Source organism: Peromyscus eremicus, chromosome 2 (assembly GCF_949786415.1).
Source record: "Peromyscus eremicus chromosome 2, PerEre_H2_v1, whole genome shotgun sequence".
Taxonomy (NCBI): Eukaryota; Metazoa; Chordata; class Mammalia; order Rodentia; family Cricetidae; genus Peromyscus; species Peromyscus eremicus.
The window spans coordinates 135910194-135930994 of NC_081417.1; the positions used below are offsets into that span (position 1 = coordinate 135910194).

Consider the following 20801-nt stretch of genomic DNA (forward strand, 5'->3'; position numbering starts at 1 on the left):
TTATTTATTTTATTTATTTATTTATTGGCACAGAGTCTCTGTGTAGTCCTGGCTGTCCTGGATCTCGCTATGTAGACCAGGCTGGCCTCAAACTCACAAAGATCCTCCCTGCCTCTGCCTCCCAGGTTCTGGTATTAAAGGCGTGCGCCACCACACCTAGCTGAGTTTATTTAGCCTGACAGATTTTAAGTAATAAAGGGGTTAGAAGTGGGATGGCTTGTGCCTGTAATGCCAGCACCTTAGGAGGCTAAAGCAGAAGCTTGCCATGAGTTTGAGGCAAGGCTGGGCTACATGGTGCTTTCCTGGCCAGCCTGGGGTACAGTGAGCAATCCTGTCTCAAGAAAACCAAAGGGGCACAGCGAAAGTAAGGGGGATTTGACTCCAGTGTTCAGAGCCCTTTACAGTTTGTCCTTTATTTCAGGAAGACTGATTCCAGACTGTTCCTCAGTGGGAATCCTCAGGGAGTGGAGCCATGCGCTCAGACACACCCACCTTCCACTCTGCACACCATGATTACATTTCTTCACAGATCCCTGTTCCACTCCCACGGGATTGCCATTCAGAACTAGGACAGATGAGCCTGTCACTGCTTGAGAATGTAGTGTTAAGGACCTTTCCCTCCAAGGTCTGGCTTCACTGACTTTTGTCAGGTGTCTACCAGAGAGCGGTAGGGCAAGGCTGGGGGCTCCTCGTGGCTCTGCTGAGGTCCAGAGCAGAGTGTGCTTTCCACGTGCCACCAGGTGAAGTTGGCTTGTCAGGTGTCTCCTCCACGTTGGCATGTGGTACCTGTCCCCGTCTTATCACTTTGGCCCTCTGGCCCGGCAGAGGAGCTTGGCTGGTTTCTGCACACCCTGGTTTTTAAAGTTGGTACCAAAGGAACTCTGGGTCTTCAGTTGATATTTTCTATGGACTGTATTAGGTTCTGCTGACATTTTGTTCTTGTAAGAGTGGGCGACAGTGCTTGAAATTTGGTGCCCCCTGATTTAAATCCAGCTTATTCCAAAAACTTTCTTCTTCGAAAGATGATTTCAACCTTGGTCTCCTCTTTTTGTTCTAGTGTATACTAGCTGTGCGGCCCTGGCAAGCTGCTCTCTGTCCTCTTTTGTAAAATGGAAATAAAGGTCTCCCACTGAATTCTATGAAGATGCAGTGAGATTTATGTAACATGAAGCGTACATCAGTATATGATGCCTCTGATGTCAGGCGCCGCGTCTGGTTCATCCGTTGTTCAGTCACACGGTCTCTTGTTTTTTCTTTCTCGTAAGCCCCTGTTCCAGAAGGTTCAGAGGTCATATCTAGTTTTAGAAAGGTTAAAAATGTCAAGGCTTCTTTGTTAGGAACTGGTTTGGGAAGCATGTTCTCTGTAAATTGTGGTTGGAGACAGAAGTGTTAGTGCATGCTGAGGAGACTGAGGCAGGCAGATCTGTAAATGTCAAGGCCAGTCTGGTCTACATAGTTCAAGGCTAGTTAGAGACTGTCTTAAAAAGTTGGAGAAATGTGATTGGGTTCCAAGAGAGCCCACAGAAAACTTGGTCCCAGCTTACATAGCTGAACTTTCCTATGAACATGACTGTGACTGGGATGGGTTGTTGTGTGTTGTTTGTTTTGTTTTGGAGGAGCTGGGATTGAGCCCAGGGCCAGATGATGCCAGGCAGTGTTTTACCACTGAGATATATCCAGTCATCTTTGTTTATTTATTTATTTATATGAATATTTTGCCTGCATGTATATCTGTGCCCCACATGTGTGCCCGGTACCTGTGGAGACAGAAGACACTTGATCCCCTGCAACTAGAAGTACAGCTTGTTGAAAACCACTGTGTAGGTGCTGGGAATTGAACCTGGGTCCTCTGGAAGAGCAGTCAGTCCTCCTAACCACTTAACCATCTCTCTAGCTCCTCTTTTTAAAAAAAACTTTTAATTTTGAAATAGGTTCTCCCTAAACTGTTCAGGGTGGCTTTGAACTCAGTCTGTAGTGTGGGGAACATTGTACTGGGATTTTCTTTCCATATCTTTCTGGGTAGCTGAGATCATAGACCTGAGCCAACAGACCACACTTTTAACTGTGTTATAAAATGAGGACATTTGTGGTCCCCAAGCAGAGGTTGGTGAACACCAATCCTTGCCACTGGTAAATCTTTTGTCTTCATTCTCGGCATCTCGTGATTTCCTTGGTACTAGGCCTTTGAAAAATTACTTCCTTGGTGTGTTGTTCAATTATTAGATGATCTTTTAATTAAAAAAAACCCCAGAGCCAGATATCAGGGTGAAAGCTGAAAGATCAGAGAAGCAGAGCAGCCAGCCACTAGTTCTTACCTCTACGAAATTCTCAGTCTAAAGAGAGTGAGTTCCTGTTTTCTCACGCCTTATATACCTTTCTCTGCCTAGACATCACTTCCTGGTATTAAAGTCGTGTGTGCTTCCCAGTACTGGGATTAATGGTGTGTGCCACTGCTGCCTGGCTCTGTTTCCAGTGTGGCCTTGAACTCAGAGATCCAGCCAGGATCTCTGCCTCCCGAGTGATAGGATTAAGGGTGTGTGCCACCACTGTCTGGCCTCTATGTCTAATCTAGTGGCTGGCTCTGTCCTCTGATCCTCAGGCAAGTTTATTAGGGTACACAATTTATCACCACAATGGTGGATATATGGGGCACCAACATCCTACAGCTAAAAGTGAAGGCTTTAATATAATTTGGTATTTCGCCTTTTTTTTTTTCTTTTTTTTGGTTTTTCGAGGCAGGGTTTCTCTGTAGTTTTGCGCCTTTCCTGGAACTCACTTTGTAGACCAGGCTGGCCTCGAACTCACAGAGATCCGCCTGCCTCTGCCTCCCGAGTGCTGGGATTAAAGGCGTGCGCCACCACCGCCTGGCGGTATTTCACCTTTTTAACAATCATAGAATAGACACTGTTGGGCTGGAGAGATGGCTCAGAGGTTAAGAGCACTGATTGTTCTTCCAGAGGTCCTGAGTTCAATTCCCAGCAACCACATGGTGGCTCACAACCATCTGTAATGAGATCTGGTGCCCTCTTCTGGCCTGCAGACATATGTGCAGGCAGAATACTGTATACATAATAAATAAATAAAAACAAATAAAATAAATTAAAAAAAAAAAAAGAATAGACACTGTTAGCCCCTATTTTTCAGATGAAAAAGTTAAAGCATAGAAACATCTAGCTGTCACAATCCCCGTGCCAGGAGGCAGAGACAGGAGGATCCTAAGGGTTCTCTGGCTGTAGAGTCCGAGAGCTTCAGATTCAGTGAGAGACCCTGTCTCAGAAAATAATGTGGAGGCCTGGTGTGGTGGCCCATGCCTTTAGTCGGAGCGCTTAGGAAGCAGAAGCAGGTAAATCTTTGTGAGTTTGAGGCCAGCCTGGGATACATAGTGAGACCTCGTCTATAAATAAATAAGGTAGAGCAAGGTAGAAGACCATACCTGATGTCAACCTCTGTCTTGTGCATGCTGACACACCCAAGTGCACACACCCTCATACACACCTACTCCAGAGCACACAGCCTGCAAATAGAAACATCCAGTTCTCAAGTGGTGAAGTTGAGACTTGAACTGAGAGGATTGTCTGGATGCCAAAGTTAATGCTTTTTATGATAACGTACCAGTTTACAAAGGTCGTAGTCAAGACACGGGCCTGTTGGCTGCTAACAGGACTGAGAAATGAAAGGGCATTTAGTTCCGAATGGGTAGAGGGATGAGGTGTGGACACAGCTCTGGAGAGTGATGGAGGCGTGAATTCAGCTCTGCTAGGCATGGAAGAAATGGCACCAGTTCAGAGCACTTAGATTTGTGATTCAAGAATTTTGATTCTATTTGGAATGGAAGAAACCAGTGCTAGTATGGGGAGCAGTTTTGGTTTGGGGAAGGGGACAGGAAGTCACTAGTGATGGCGAAGAAAGGGCAGAGTTCGAATTCTCCCCCTAGGGTTTTGGGTTTTCTGTTGTTGTCTTTTTGCTTTTCAGTTTTTGAGACAGCATCTTGCTGTGTATAACCGTTGATAACCTGTAGCTTGCTATCTAGTTCAGTCTAGCTTCAAAGTTAGGGCAATCCTCCTGCTTCTGCCTCTGCCTTCTGAGTACTGGGATCAAGGCTTGCACCAGCACACTCAGTCTGGAAAGTGAGTTCTGTAGCTGAAACCAGCAGCCAATCATTTATTTATGAGTGTTGGTCTGCTCTGGGCTCAGAACCAGGGACTCCCTTCCTTTATTGCAGTGTGTAGAGTTGAGTTCTCTCCATCTCCTTTTTCTTCCAACAGAAGCCCAGGCTTTTTTTTTTTTTTTTCTTTTTCTGCCTTTGAAGACTTTTGTCTCCTGAAATTCTGCCGCTGCCTTTTCTGCTCAGGCTTATGTCCTGCACCTGTTGTTCTCGGCTTCCGTCGTTGCCCGAGTGCTGTGATCATCTTTGCTAAATGTTCCTGGGTTAGAACCGTTCAGAACATTCTGTAAACCTCTGAGCCTCATACCTTCTGGACATTCACACCCTCACACTCCATGTTTAGTAAACTCACCCGGGTGTCTCTGTGCTCTTCAGCAGCTGTCTGAGGCCATGTGGGAAAATTAAAGTCAGGCATAGACGTCTTAAGGTTCTTTGAAAAACAAGTTTTCTTTATGTCCAGTGGAGTCTCCAGTGACAATATGTTCTTCTCACAAGATACTGTCATTCATTTTGACAGGCAGGCTACTTATGTGTGACCCTTCCCTGAAGTCTCTGGGTTCATCTGGTATGTGTCTGCTTTGTAGATAAGCTCGCCTTAGCCTGGGTCTTCAGTCCTCTGTCTGTATATTGCCTTAGTGGGCTCAGTGTCCGTTCTCGGTGCCGCGTCTCGGACGGTGTTCTTGCCTCGCCTGTCTAGTCCTCCTTTTTGTTTTGAACTTCTTGAGAGCAAGGTTGTTGTTCTTGACACTAAGCACAGTATAATTCTAGAATACAGTTCTTCAGATCCACAAATGCTGAATTTTAGTCTTATTTAAAGGTACATGATGTTGTAATATCTCTTCTTTGTAGCATGGCACACTTCATTTTTTCAGTTTCCTGTTCTGATCCTGTTTGAGGTGGTTCGGGTTTCCCTTTTTGTGAAATTTGTTGCTATTTTAAAATAATTCTGAAAGATACTAGACAATGATGGCCACTTACTGTCTCCAGCTGAAATGAGATCATTTATTTAGTTTATTATTGGGAGAAAAGGCGTCTAGTACACAACACCACTTATTTTACTTTCTTTTTTTTTTTTCTTGAGACAGGGTTTCTCTGTGTAGCCCTGGCTATCCTGGAACTTGCTCTGTAGCCCAGGCTGGTCTCAAACTCACAGATCTACCTGCCTCTGCCTCCCGAGAGCTGGGATTAAAGGTGTGTGCCACCACAGCTGAGATAGGGTCTTTATGATGTATACGTAGCCCAGCCTGGACTTGATCTTGGGTCAGCCCTCCTGAGTGCTACCATAACCAACTTCTGTCCTGTCTCTCAGTACCTTTCCTGATCTCAGTGCTTTCCTACCTTTCTGTCCAGGGTCTCTCTCCCTTTCTACTCTGCCAAGTTTTTCTGGAAGCATCATTGGCTGACTGCTCATGTTCTGGCCACTGCCCCATAGGTTAACACTGGTGCTGGTCTTATCAATCAATGGTCTTTGCTACATTTGACCTGGCGGACATCCTGCTCAAAACTTCTTTCCCACCTGATAGTCTTGGGGTTTGTTGTTGTTTGTATGTGTATGTGTATGTGTGGGGGGTGTGCTGTACAGGTCTATTCACATATGTAAGTGCATGTGTGTGTACATGGAAGCTGAATTGATGTCCAGGGTCTTCCTTGATCACTCTCTACTTTATATACTGAGGCAGCATCTCTCGCTGAACCTGGAACTCACCAATTCCAGCTTGTCTAGCTATCTGTCGTGCCCTGGCAGTCCTGTCTCAGTCTCCAGAGTCCTAAGAGTATGGTGGCCCTCATGGCCGAGAGGCTTTTATGTGGTTTTATCATTAAGTCTTGCTGGGTCTGTTTCATTCCAAATATAAGTGGAGTGAGTGCCACTTCTCCACAAGTCTAGTCTGAAGTTGTCAGTGAGCAAGACAGTGCGAGCCCTGCTCTCGTGCAGTTTACAGTTTAGATGAGAAGCAGCCGTCCATTCAGTTCAGTGAGTGTTTACTTAGTGTCTGTTTTCCAGGTCCTGCTTGCCTTGCAACTAAAGGTAATAATGGAAATTGTTTAATTATATAATTGTTTAATCTTAATTATATATCTTGCACTTTAAGGAAAAGCTGGTGTCTCTCCACTGGGGATTGTTTTGGAAACACCACTTTTTCTCAGGCATCCGTGGATACTCAGGCTTCTTATGTAAAAGATCACAGTGTTTGCATGTAGCCTGTGTACATTCTCCTGTATACTTTTATTTTTTTTTTTTTTATTTTTTTATTTTTTTGGTTTTTTCGAGACAGGGTTTCTCTGTGTAGCTTTGCGCCTTTCCTGGGACTCACTTGGTAGCCCAGGCTGGCCTCGAACTCACAGAGATCCGCCTGGCTCTGCCTCCCGAGTGCTGGGATTAAAGGCGTGCGCCACCACCGCCCGGCTACTTTTAAATATTTAAAAGATTTATTTGTGTGTAGACACATGTGGAGGTCAGAGGACAACTTTTCTCCATCCACCGTCACATGCGTCCCAAGGATTGATCTCACCAGCAAGCATCTTTATTTGCTGAGCCATCTGGCCGCTGTGGCCTTCTCCTGTATACTTTAAATTAGCTTAGCCTACTTGTGACGCGTTTAATACTGTGGAGATGCTCTAGAAATTGTTGTTTAGGGAGTAATAGGTGGTTCTGCACGTGTTCAGCCCAGGCACTTTTTTTTTTTTAAAAAAATTCTGAACATTTTCAATCTGTAATTGGCTGAATCCATGAATGCAGATCCCCCAGATTCCAAGGGCTGGTGGCCCGGGAAGCTGTGAGAGCTGTCACACTCAGAACTGGGGCTAAGGGCCAGTCAGGGAGAGGCCCTTGAGGAAGAAACATCCAATAGTGGAAGGAGTTGGCCAAGTACAGGAATTGAGATGGGAGCAGGGTAGGGAGTGAGAGAGGGCATTGCCCACCCTCTTACAAAGTTGTCAGCTGCCATGGCAACTCAAGAATGAAGTTCTGTTCTTACCTCTCACCTCTGTGATGGGCCTTAGGCTGCAGACAGGATCCTCCCTCGTTCCTACCCTTCCACCCTTCCGTGATAGTTTTGACATGAGAGGATAACTGGTGTAAGTGAGTGTCAGCTGAGTGGTAGTTAGTTCCATAGTCCTGGCATTTAGAGAAGGGCACTGTTGGGTAGACATGGAGGATCACGGGGGACCTTGGAGGGATGGAGACTTGAATTAAGGGAAGAGAGAGGCTCAGGAGAGCAAAGAAAGGAACTAGACATTTCCAGGAAAGGGAGAAAAGAGCACAGGAAAGGGCGGGGATGAGCGTCACTGAGGATAGTGTGCTGTGCCTTAGGCCGAGGCTGACCCTCCTGCCTGCCTGGTTCCTGAGTCATACAGCAGAAAGTGTCGAAAGGCCCTGGGAATACCCTTGACTATCCTGCCTAGACTCCGGGACTTTCCAGTGAGAGGCCTTGTGGAGCACTGAGACATTGTCTGGGGGATTCAGTTCAAGGCAGACAGTGCACCGCTTGTGTGGCAGTGGAAGGGTAGTCCATTAGTAGGTGAGTGCTTGTGCAAGGTCCTAGAAGCTGGAGAGAAGAAGGGGCGGGGTAGGAGGGAGTCAGTGCCCCTCCCTTCCCTATCTAGCAAATGGCTGACAGCCTGAATCCCCTTTAACCCTAACCCTAATTGTTTGTTTTATATAGCTCTGGAGTACTGGTTCAAAACATGTAGGTCACACAACCAACCCTTTCCAAAGGGCCACCTAAGACCGCTGGAAAGCACAGAGATTTACATTACGATTCATAACAGTGGCAAAATTACAATTATGAAGTAGCATAAAAATAATTTTATGGCTGGGGGTCACCACAACATGAGGAACTGTATTAAAGGGTCGCAGCATTAGGAAGGTTGAGGACCACTGCTCTAGAGCTAATGTTGTTTTTTATTTTTTTTTTTAAGTTTTTAATTTTGTATGTGTATTTGGAAGGCAGTCTTCAGAGTCCATGAGTGTTGGGAACTGAGCTCAGGTTCTCTGCAAGAGCAGTGTGTACTCTTACCCATGGAACATCTTCTCAGCTCCTGACAGTGGTTTCCATTTGTTGTTTTTGTGAGGCTTGAACCCAGAACCTCAAGCATTCTAGACAAACACTAACTGAGCCACAACTCTGGCCTCAGTTTTTGTTTTTCTTTTACTTTATTTATTTACTTATTTTCCCCATATGTAAAAGCAAAGAGCCTTTATTCAAGCTCTGGAGCTCGGTCCCTCTGTCTGTCAGACACAGTGGTGAGAGCAAAGAGCCCTGAGCCCAGGCAGGGTGGGGTTACTATCATAGCAGAGGTTGGGGTGAGGGGATTTCCAGGGTTCAGGACCCTGATTGGCTGACAATTGTCTAGGGGTATCTATAAAACAAAAAATAGGTGTGTGCTAGACTCAAGGGCATCTGGCCACCTTATCTAATGGTTGGAATGTTTGGGATGTCAGGTACTTCCTCACCCCTGGGTGGATCCCTGGGTGGTAGGTATCAGTTTATGGCTTTTCCTGGGTCTGGGTGTTGCCTGCCAGTAAGCCTGTCACCGAAGCTGTGTCTAGGCCCCTAAGCCTGTCATGACTGCTGTGTGGTCAAGCTATTTTGGGACCCCTTCACATTCCCCCCTTCACAAGTACCAGTAATAGGACTCAATCATGAGTCCTACCTGTCCTAAGAACCATTAGCTAACAGATTTTTCTAGGGCAGTGACATCTGTATCTGTATCTATTGCCATTTTTAAGGCCCTGTAGTTCTGATCTTTGAGTACAACCAGACTATGATCTTATATAATACCTCTTTGGTTCTGCATTTTTGGGCCCCTTCACAGCCCCGTTTTTTAACACTGTTTTAGCAATATCTGGATTCTCGATATGCTTGAAGAATCTGTAGAGCTTGGAGCTGTAAAGAACTTGGGAATACTCTCCCCCCGTGGGTGGGGGGTGGTCTTCATCCCAGACCACGGAATCCTCATCTGCCAGCACAGCAATGTGGCACTCTGGCTCCTCTTTCTTGGCACAGCCCACCATGATGGGCAGAATCAGTTCCTTGAGGTAGTGATCAAACTGCTTGTGGGCACCATTGTTGGACAGCTCGTTCTTTTGCTTTATTTTTAAAGTAAAGCTCTCAGGTAGCCCAGACTGGCCTCAGATTTTCTGTAAAGCTAAGGATGACTGAATGACCTTGAATTTATTATTTTATTTTTGAGGCAGAATCTCACTGTATAGCCCCGACTGGCCTGGAAAACTCTATGTGACCCAGAACGACACCAAGCTCACAGAAACCGATCCGTCTCTACCTCCCAAGCCCTGGGATCAAGGATCAAGGCCACCACACCTGGCCACCCCTGAACTTTTGATCCTAAATGCTAAGATTGCTGGCACACCTAGTGTCCTATTGGGAACAGAACCCAGGGCTGCAGAGTACGTGTTGGGAAAGCACTCTGCCCACTCAGCTCTGCCTGTCCCAGTTCTTGTGTTTTTATCGTTCTTTTTCAAATCAAGATAATATTTCATAACATATGAAAATTATATGAAATTCAAACTACAGTGTCCATAAATGGTTTTGAAACATGGCAGTGTTCAGTTGTCTGTGGCTACTTCTAACGTGCAGGGCAAGGGTTGTGTAGTGACGGACCATCAAGCCCAGCATAGGTTCTCTTTGACACTTGACAGAAAACTGTCCACCCTACTTACACCCATCCTTGGTCCAGCCACCCTTTCTGAAGAAACACTCTTTCTGAAAGTGCTGCTGTCTCCTCCCTGAGGCTCTGGCCACTCAGGCTTTTACTTCGTCATCTCTGTGCCAATCAAACCCAAGGTTCCTACCATGTGTTCCTTTTATTTATTTGTTTGTTTGTTTATTTATTTATTTATTTAAACCAGAACAGGGTTTCTCTGTGTAGTCCTAGCTGTTCTGGAATTTGCTTTATAGACCAGGCTGGCCTTGAACTCAGATATCCACCTACCTCTGCCTCTCAAATGCTGGGATTAAAGTTGTGCTCCACCAGATACCTCCCACCATGTTTTAAGCAAGCACTCTGTCACTAAACTGTACCCCAACTCCATGGGCTTTTAAAGACTGTCTTTCTCTTGTGTGTGCTCCCTTTGAGGCCTTCATTCACTTTCCTTCAGGAATTTTCCTTTTGTTGGGGCAAAGGGGTTGTAATAATAGCTCAGACATTAAGACGGAGTCTTGTAATGCAGCCTTGGCTGGCCTCAAACTCACAGAATCCCCCTGCTTCAGCCTCCCGGGTGCTAGGATTACAAGTACACACCACCATCCTAGCTCTTCTAAGACTTTCTCCCCTCTAGAAATAAGCCCTCAGCTCAGCCCAGAAGTACTGGTCCTGGCGCTGCTCACTCTACTTCACCACCATCCAGACTCCTACCCCGGCACTGCAGGGTCTCGCTGAGTCATTAGGGAATCCTCGTGTGTGTGTGTGTGTGTGTGTGTGTGTGTGTGTGTGTGTGTGTGTGTGTGTTCATTTTAGTCGTTTTTTTCCCATGAGACCCTTTTTTTCTTTTAGCTGCTGTGACTTCCCTTGCTCTAGCTTTTCTCCACTGGCCAACCAAGTTTTTTTACTAGTTAGTATGGTAGCGGTAAATGCTCCCTGGTCCCCCATCTGTCCTTTGTTCTGTGGTATGAGCTATTTTATAGGATACTTCATGTGTCAGTTGCTGTATTAAAATACCTTACACAAATTATTCCTAATCCTTTTATTATTGTTGTTGTTTTGTTTTGTTTTTGAGACAGGGTTTCCTCTGTAGACCAGGCTGGCCATGAGTTTACAGAGATCTATCTGCTTCCACCTCCTGAGTTCTGGGGTTAAAGGTGTGTGCCACCACCACCCAATTTTTTTTTCTTAATCCTTAAACAACTTTTATTTTACTTATTTTTAAAAGTTTATGCCAAGCAGTGGTGGCCATGACTTTAATAGTTCTCTGTGAGTTCAAGGACAGCCAGGGCTACTCACAGAGAAACCCTGTCTTGAAAAACATACATGTATATATAATTTTTAGTTACACGTGTGTTTATGACTGTGTGTGGATGTTTGCAGGGCAAGTGCACATGCCCATGGAGGGCATAGATGACAGATTCCCCTGTAGCTGGAGTCATAGGCAGTTGTGAGCTGCCTGATGTGGATCCAGAGAACTCAAGTCCTCTATAAGCAAGTGAATGCTCTTAACTGCTGAGCCAGCTCTCCAGCTACCTACAACAGCTTTTAAAAAGATAGACTTAGGGCATGGGTTGTAGCTCAATGGGTCAAGTGCTTGCCATCATACACAAAGCCCAGGGTTCAGTCTCCAGCACCGTATACAGATCTGGTATGCTGATACATGCATATAAGCACTCTGGAGGAAATGGAGGGGAATCAGAAGTTTAAGGGCTACAAGTTTGCTGTCAGCTTGTGCTTGATGAGACCCTGTCCCAGGGTGGAGAAGTGAGATCTGGGCAGCTGTTTTCCCTACTGATACGGTATTCCATGTCCTCTGTCAGGTGAAGCGGTACCAGTGCACCTTTGAGGGATGCCCCCGCACCTACAGCACAGCAGGCAACCTCCGCACCCACCAGAAGACTCACCGAGGAGAGTACACCTTCGTCTGTAACCAGGAGGGCTGTGGCAAGGCCTTCCTCACCTCCTACAGCCTCAGGATCCATGTGCGAGTGCACACAAAGGAGAAGCCATTTGAGTGTGATGTGCAGGGCTGTGAGAAGGCATTCAACACACTGTACAGGTCAGCCTCCCCATGGCTCTGCCAGCCTCCTGACTCTGACCTTGGGGCCGCAGAACTCTTTCTCTTGCATATGACATCTTTTGGGACTTTGGAGAGCATAGCTGTACTCACCTATTTAAAATGCATTATCAGAACCTCCTACTTAAAAATAGATGTACCATGGGCTGGGGAAATGTTGGCACACCTGCGTGTAGGTTTGTATCTCAAAGAGTGAGAGCGTGGCCTTGGGATTTTAGTAGTTGGCATAGAGTAGTCTTCCCATTGGCACAAGGCTAGGTTGGCACAAAGCCTTTGAGACAGCTTTCTTCTATCCTGAGAGGTGGGGAGTTGGCCACTTGATGTCCATTTCTTTTTCCATGTTTGTTCAGGAGACGTACACAGATCTTCATTATTAGGCATAAAATGACAAAATACCAGACCATACCATTCTGAAAGCAACTGATCTGGTTTGATCCTAGAAGCCAAGCAGGGTTGGTCCTGGTTAGCACTTGGTGGGAGAAGTAATAATGGCTGACACTGATTCGTGCACTATGCAAGGCACAGTTCTAAGTGCTGGTCCCCAGAAGAGCCGCTGAGTAAACAGAAATACAGAGCAGTTCTGCAGGGTCCCTGGCTAGCAGTTCAGGGCCAGGCCTTGAACCCAAAGGGGTCTGTCTCTGATGAGTTAATGCTCACACCCCTGTGCCATTTGCATCTCTGCATCTCTCTTGGGTGAGTTCCGATGCTAATGTGCTCTGGTGTAGCGTTCTGGTGCACGGGTCCTGCAGTGTGCCAGGCTGGCACTGGGAGGCTCCGTGGTACATTCTGCATGGGACATTTCTCTGGGACATTTTGCAGGTTGAAAGCACATCAGAGGCTTCACACAGGGAAAACGTTTAACTGTGAATCTCAAGGCTGCAGCAAGTACTTCACCACACTCAGTGACCTGCGGAAGCACATTCGAACCCATACAGGAGAAAAGCCATTTCGGTAGGTCTTGCTGTTTTCTGTTGTCACGGACCAGGTCTCAGCGGGCATCTTGATAGACTCTAGGAGGTTTTCAAAGCAGGAAGAAAACTCCCTTACCTGTTTCCTTCCTCGGTGGTGTTAGCTTCCCACAGGGTAGCAGTGACCACCTTCTGGGGGTCGGAGAGGGCAAGCAGGCTCAGAAGCATCTTTCCCTGGGTGATGGCCGGCCGTTCTGCCTCCTTTTCCCTGCATTATTTAAAAGGTGTTTATATGGTAGATACTTTTCTCTGTACTAGGGAAGTACTAAGATCCTTAGTGTGTGGGGGGGGTGGGGGGGGATGTAGCCTGGGCTACAGATAAGACCCTGTGTCAACACCCCTTCCCCGAAACAAAACTATAAACATCTTTAGTTGAGTGGGAAGGAGGTACAGAATTGTAGACAGTGTCTGAATCAGCCAAAGTGGCTTGAGCGTAGAGAAGGGAGACCTACCTAAGAAAGGAGACTTAAATTGTTTCTGAGCATGCTCATGAGGGAAGGTGAGAGAAGGAGGTTTAGCTTAGTGTGGTCTGCATTCTCTACTCTGTTACTTATTTGCTGTTGCTTTTAACATCTCATGTTTGTATACATGTAGAACCACATGCTTTTTATGTGGATACATCAAAATCCTATTTTTAAAGTTTATTTCTAAGTATGTATATCTGTGTGAGTTCATGTCATGTGTGTGCTGATACTCATGGTGGCTAGAGGAGAGTGTCAGATCCCCTGGAGCTGGAACTAAATTTGGGTCCTCTATGAGGACAGTAAAGGCTCTTGACTCCTGAGCCATCTCCCCAGCCGCATCATCCACAGTAGAAAAGTCTGTAAGCGTGAGGCGGCTTGTACCATCCTCTTTTTCCTCTGATCGAATGTAACACGTGGCATGGTTCCAGGCCTTCAGTAAGTGTTCAGAAGCAGCCTCAGATGACTATATGACATTTTCATAAGGTAATCAGTTTGTAAGGATCCCCATAACTGTGATTGAAGTGTTGTTGGAGATTTCCCATAAACAATGTCCTTGAATTCTGACAGGGGATACTGCTTAAAGTTATGGCATCAAATATGTTACTCTTCCTTTTTCAAGTCATTCATCCTCCTTAGCACACTTGGAGGCAGGTGAAAAGTCTTCAGGACCAGCTAGCTCTCAGATACCAATTAAATGAAATGAGGTTTTAAATTACAGATACGTTCCTGAGTCTCAGCCCCTTTAAGAACAGGAGGTTAAAGTCCAGTTGGTTATTCTGCAGAGGCTTATATACCCCCACCAGGTTGCTAGGGGGACTCCTGTTTTTATATAGATACATGCATTTATTTTTGTGATGATTAAAACAGTTTTGTCTTGAATATTAGAGGAGACCTAGATATATACAATGATGATTATATGTGATTAAAAATCAAAAGGCTTTAAAGAAACTTATTGTTTAAATAAATAAGATGTTAAATATATAAGAAAATCTATTTGGTCATATATGTAAATATTAAGTTCTTGCTATGTAACAACTAAAGCAATGTGAAGGAATACACAGACTCTGCCTTTGAGAAAGTAGATTTAAAAATGTGCACACATGTGACATGGTGGCACACGCCTTTAATCTCAGCACTGGGGATGCAGAGGCAGGCAGATCTCTGTGAGCTCCAAACCAGCCAGGGCTACATAGTGAGACCCTGCCTCAGACAAACACCCTCACCCCAATGCACACAGAGATGAAATAAGATTGGAAATGAGAGATGCCTTAAAGGAAGCATGTGATAAATGCGTTAGTAATCCTGAGGAGGTGAAGGTTATTCCTGGCTTTGATTATCAAGAAAGTATGTGGGGGCTAGGGGTATAGCTCACCTAGCATTCATGATGCCCTGGTCCTAAGCTTTTGTACTGCATAAGCCAGGTATAATGGTGCATGCCTGTAATCCTAGCTACAGAGTGAGTTCAAAGCCAGCCTGAGATTCATGAGACCTTGTCTGAGATGGTGAGGGGGTCAGCTAAGTACTGAGGATTGTGGCTAGTTCTCGACTACAGCCACACCAGTGCTTTGCATTTGGTTGGTGTTTTTATGCTGTATTTCCAGCTCCATGCATACCACTTTTTTTTTTTTCCCCGTTTTGAAACAAGGTTTGCTCTGTAGGCCAGGCTATCTGTGAATTTGTGAGCCTCCTGCCTCAGCCTCTTGGGTACTAGGATGGCAGATGTATGTCTATAGGCCCAGCTCTCTTTACCCACCCTTGAAATGCATAATAATTCAGTGGCCATAGATTTTCCACATAGACTGTCACTGTCAGCACAGTTCTGTCCAATAATTGGCCAGGTTTTTATTGCTAGGATGCTAAACACTTGCCTTACCTACAGGACTCTCGGCTCCTGGTGATTCCAAATGTGCCTCCTTTTTCTGTGTGTGTGTGTGTGTGTGTGTGTGTGTGTGTGTGTGTGTGTGTGTGTGTGTGTTTGTATATCACAGTACACGTGTGGCAGTCAGAGGACGACTTGATAGAGTTATTTCTCCCCTATTATATGGCTTCCAGGGATCCAAACCCAGAACATCAGGCTTGGTGGCAAGCCCTTCTACCTGGCCTAGCCGTCTTGCCAACCCACCCCCGATTTTTTTGTTTTTTTCCCAAGTCCTGTCATCCCGACTCTAAAACCACTATGACTGATCAGATCCTAGCGTTCCAAACATTTGCTCTAGTGTGCACGCATGAGATCTTCAGGATGAGGTTCTCTTGTCCAATGACTTGTTTGTCTTTGTGTAAACAACTTGTTCAGATGTGATCACGATGGCTGTGGAAAAGCATTTGCAGCAAGCCACCACCTTAAAACTCACGTCCGGACGCACACTGGTGAGTTGAGGCCGGTTGCCGTTCTTTTCCTTTTTTCTTTCTTTCTTTCTGTTTTTTTTTTTGGGGGGGGGGTTGGGGGGGTCCAGGGTTATTGCTGTTTTTTGAGACAGGGTCTCTCCATGTAGCCCTGGCTGTCCTGGAACTGCCTCAGTAGACCAGGTTAGCCTAGAACTAGAGAGATCCACTTGCCTCTGCCTCCTCAGTGCTGAGATTAAAGGTCACGGACTTAGCCTGGCATACTCCATTTTCCTTTAAACCTTCAGCAGACCTATCCAGGTTTCTCTTGAGACCTGTAGAACTAGGAAGAGAGCACAGTCAGCGTGGCCTTCGCCTCCAGTGCCTGTTTTCTTTCATGAAGGATCTAAGGACAGAGTCAAGAACTCAGCCTTAAGCCATGAAACCAGACATAACCCTTGGAAGAGCTGTGAGGCGGGCGGTGGCTGCCTTTTCTTCGGGACGCTGCCTCTGCTTTCGTCTGCACTGGGTTTTAAGACTGAGAAAGCCTGCTCACCTGCTCAGTTGGTTCAGTTTTGAAGAGCTCTTGCTCAGACCCTCCCTGTGTTGTTAGAAGGGAGAGCTTGCCTCGTGGTGAAACTTCTATATTCCTGCAGGCGAAAGACCCTTCTTCTGCCCCAGTAACGGCTGTGAGAAGACATTTAGCACTCAGTACAGTCTCAAAAGTCACATGAAAGGTCACGATAACAAAGGAACGGCATACAGTGCACTTCCACAACACAATGGATCAGAGGTATGTTCTTGTCTGCCGCTCTAATCTGGGCCCTGCGGGGCAGCGGTTGTTTACAGCTGTTGAGTCCTCTGTTACCTAGAGGGGAAAAAAATGGGTCAGGATCTGTGTGCCTCTGCCATGGGATGGTGGGAGCCAAAAATGTCACCAGCCTCCCTGTTGATCTGTTTAGCCCTGCTGTGCTGCCATCCAGCAGGTGTAGGGGAGAAGGTGCCGGTGACTGGCTTTCCAGAGCCTAGGCAGTCTCTCTCTTACCCACCCCCATGTGTGTGCATGTATGTAAGGGTACATATTGGCAATACGGCCCTCGTGTGCACCTGCTTGAGATCACAGGACACCCTTAAATGCTGCTCCTCAGCTGCTGTCTCTCTCTCCTTTTATTCTGTTGAGACAGGCTCTCACATTGGCATGGAACTCGCTAAGTAGACTAGGCTAACCTCCAGAGAGCTTCGGGGTCTTGTCTCATGTCTTCCCAGTGTATGGATTACAAGTGTGTTCCATACCCCAGCTTTAAAAAACAAAACAAAACAAAAAACCCCATAGGTTTAGGGGCTTGAAATCTATGGACTGAGCTGTCATTCCAGCCCAGTGGTTTGGAGCTCTGTTTTGTTTTGAGACAAAAATCTCACCCAACCCACGGTAATTCTCCTATCTCAGTCTTTCATGTGCTGGTATTGTGGGCATGGGGCCTCAGGCCTGGCGTGGAACTCTTAAGATAGTGTCATTTTCCCGTTTGTGACTGCAGTAGGTGATAAGTCGGTACTGCGTTTGGAATGGAAACTAATGTTGCCTCACATGTCTGTCAACATCAGAGAGCCAGGCTTAGTCTAGAGGGTTCTCTTGCCCCTTTGATTGTCTGAAGAATAAAAGGTTTGAGAGCGCCTTCCTGAGGACACTGAGCTGCAGGGGAGGCCTCTGTGAGTTTTAGGAGGTTTGGTTTATTGTTCTTTGTATTTTATGTGGATGGGTGTTTACCTCCATGAACTTGTGTATATATACCACCTGTGTGCCTGGTACTCTTGGAAGCCAGAAGAGGGCATTGGATCCCCTAGAACTGGAGGTACAGCTGCTTGAGAGCCACTGTGTGGGTGCTGGGAACTGAACCTGGGTCCTCTGCAAGAGCAGCGAGGGCTCTCAACCACTGAGCCATCTCTCTCTTAAACTCTGAGCTCCCTCATTTGTTATTCTTTTTTTTTTCTTTCTAGTTTTTTTTTTTTTCTTTTTTTTTTTTCAGTTTTTCGACACAGGGTTTCTCTGTGTCCCCCTGGCTGTCCTGGAACTCACTCTATAGACCAGGCTGGCCTTGAACTCAGAGATCTGCCTGCCTCTGCTGGCATTAAAGGTGTGCACCACCACCGCCCAGCTTCATTTGTTATTCTTTCTAAGTCTGTCCATCTTGTTCTCCTACAGCTCCATTTTAGAGAGATCTTGGGATGTTTGCTGTTGCTTGCCCCCCCCCCCCCTTTTTGTTACATTTTGTTAACTGTGTGCACTCGAGTGCATATTCATGGGAGTTGATTCTCTCCTTCCACCGTGTGGGTCACAAGGATTGAACTCTGGTCATCAGCCTTGGCAACAGGAGCCTTTACCTACTGAGCCATCTTGCCAGCCCTCTTGCTCCTTCTAGTTTGGTAGGAATCAGTGACCTAAATCTGTTAATCCTAGAAAGCGAGTCATACCATTATCTTACTGTTTTGTGGGTGAAGAAATGGAAGCTGGGAGAGGAGTCTGTCAGTTCTGCCTTGAGACTGTATCTGGAATGGATTCACGCTGTTGAGTCCACTTCTGGTTTTGTCGGAATCTTTGCAGTGAGTGACCAGTGGTTTTGAGCACCTTTTCTCCTCCCTCTCCAGACTGCGCCTCATCTGCTCAGGCCTGAGGCTGCACGGACCTCCCCTGCTTTTAGCCCTCCAGCCTGGATCTCTCCCCAGCTCCAGGATGACTTAGTCATTGGTCTCCTTTGGAGTAATGAAATTCAGGAAGTATGAAATAAGGTTTATATTTGTGGAGAGACAGCACACTCAGAAGTCTGTGGTTTCTAGGTTTTAAACAAGGATCTTTTTTAAAGCCCTCTCAGTGCTGGTTAAAGGCTCAGTGGGTAAAGGTGATTGCCCCACGTCTGATGGCCTGCGTTTGATTCCCTGAACCATGGTGAATGCGGAGAACCAACTCCTGCAAGTTGGTCTCTGACCTGCACATGTATGCTGTGGCACCACCAACACACACAATAAAGAGTGAAAGGACTCTGAGTTGTTGGTGATAATATGATAACTAATACTTGTTGAATGTTAAATACGTGCCCGAGTCTGTTCTCGGTGCTGCCTCACTCATGACCTCGGATTGTCACCATTCCCACATTACTGATTAAGAATCGGTGGCACACACCTTTAATGCCAGCACTTGGGAGGCAGAGGCAGGCAGATCTCTGTGAGTTCGAGGCCAGCCTGGTCTACAGAGTGAGTTCCAGGACAGCCGGGGCTACACAGAGAAACCCTGTCTCAAAAACAAAACAAAACAAGACCAAACCCAAAAACCAAAGAGCCTTGGAGCAAGGAGAAATTAAATAGCAGCTTGTCATGAGTGTGACTTCGGCAGGCAGTGTGACTCTAGAGCCAGCCTCTTAAGGCCTGCACTGTTAGAGACAAGGTGACGTTAGTTGTGAAGAGGGTGGCCTCTGGTGCTCAGGAGCCCCAGGTGTAACCATTCTTCTGTCACTAACGTCATGGCCTTAGGCAGATTCCTGCTGGGCACCTCAGGTTCTTCACCTGATAAAACCAGGCAGAAACAGCTCTCCCTAGGTCAGAATCAGCTTCTTGTTTTGTAGCAGTGCGAACAACACTGAGTGTAATAACCAGCGTTCTCTAGAGGGAGTAACAGAACTTAAAAAATGAAGCTCTCGCTCGCTCTCGCTCCCTCGCCCTCGCCCTCGCCCTTCCTACACACACACACACACACACACACACACACACACACACACACACACTCCTGAAGAAGTAGGCTCTATGTCAGTGAAGAAATGAACTTGGTAGCCAGGGCAGGAGGAAGCCGGCAAAGGAGAGCTTCCGTCTCCCTTGTCCTTTATATAGGCTTGCAGCAGAGGGTGTGGCCCAGATTAGTGGTAGGTCTTCCCATCCCGAAAGATCAGTGGTGCCAGGCCTGAGCCGTCTCTCCAGCTCTCCCGCAGCGCTCCCTTTAACACAGTTCCCCATTTGTGGTGACCCCCCAACCATAAAATGATTTTTGTTACAACTTCATAACTGTAACTTTGCTATTGTTATGAATTGTAATGTAAATATCTGTGTTTTCCAATGGTCCCTGTGAAAGGATTGGTCAACCCCACAAAGAAGTTGAGAGCCACTGATCTAGATTAAAGGTGGGTCTTCCCACCTCAAAGATCCTGATTAGAAGTGGATCTTCCCACTTCAAATGATCCAAGTTATACCAACAAAACAAAACAAAACAAAAATCCCTCACAGGTATGTCCAGCCCTTTTTGGGGGGTTTTAGTTAGTTCCAGATGTGGTCAAGTTGACAACCAAGAGTAGCCATCACACTGAGCCTTGGGTGTACCAGTGTTCAGTCTTGTAAGGGCGAATCTCTGCATCTCCTCTGTTCAGCAGAGGGACGACTCCTGGTCTGAGGCTTCAGGGGCCATCTGCAGTGTCCTGAGCTTTTAACACTAACCATGCCAGCCTGGGCCTGTCCAGCCTCCCGCTGACATCTTCACCCAGATAATGCTGATCTGCTTCAACCTGACCAGTCCAGACCTGCTTCTCCACAGCGTTCATGCAGCAGCACAGGCAGCTAAGTTTCTCTAGTGGTGGAGGAGGTCCAAGTCTTGGTGATGCTTCCTTTTCAACTTACATCCCATAGGCCCTAACAGTCTGTCATCTCTACCAGGAGAGTATGTCTAGAGTCTAGCCAGGTGTGATGGGTATGCCTATAATCCCAGCGTTTAGGGGCTAAAAGCAGGAGGATCAAGAGTTCAGAGCCTGACTGGGCTCTGTGAGACAGAACAAAAACCCTGTCTAGAATCCGATCATTTTCCTGGTATCTTCAGTCTGCTTATGGTGTGTTCCTGGATTGCCTGGGTTGTGGGATTACCTGCTCAGTACCTCTGTGTACTAAGCCGGGCTCCACAGGCTGCTGTGCTGCCCCCATCAGCCAGAGACCTTTCTGACTGAACAATAATACAGATAAGGTCTGTTCTTATAACTGCTCGGCAGCTTCTGTCATTTAGAGGAAAGGTCACAATCCTGTCAGTAACCCTCAAGGCCTGGTCACTTCTCTGACATCATCCACTTCCTGTCCTCTCCTTCCATCTGTCACCCTCTTTGTGGTAAACCAAGAGA

General features: G+C 46.4%; 1 protein-coding gene across 2 annotated transcripts in view; it reads left to right on the forward strand.

Moving 5' to 3' along the window:
• Mtf1 (metal regulatory transcription factor 1) overlaps window positions 1-20801 on the forward strand; it is a 45739-nt gene that overhangs the window by 8366 nt on the left and 16572 nt on the right. For both annotated transcript variants that reach the window (XM_059254937.1, XM_059254938.1), the window contains exons 3-6: window positions 11650-11888; window positions 12726-12857; window positions 15632-15705; window positions 16317-16453. In XM_059254937.1, the coding sequence (XP_059110920.1) occupies window positions 11650-11888; window positions 12726-12857; window positions 15632-15705; window positions 16317-16453 (582 nt within the window). The remainder of the gene's footprint in view (window positions 1-11649; window positions 11889-12725; window positions 12858-15631; window positions 15706-16316; window positions 16454-20801) is intronic.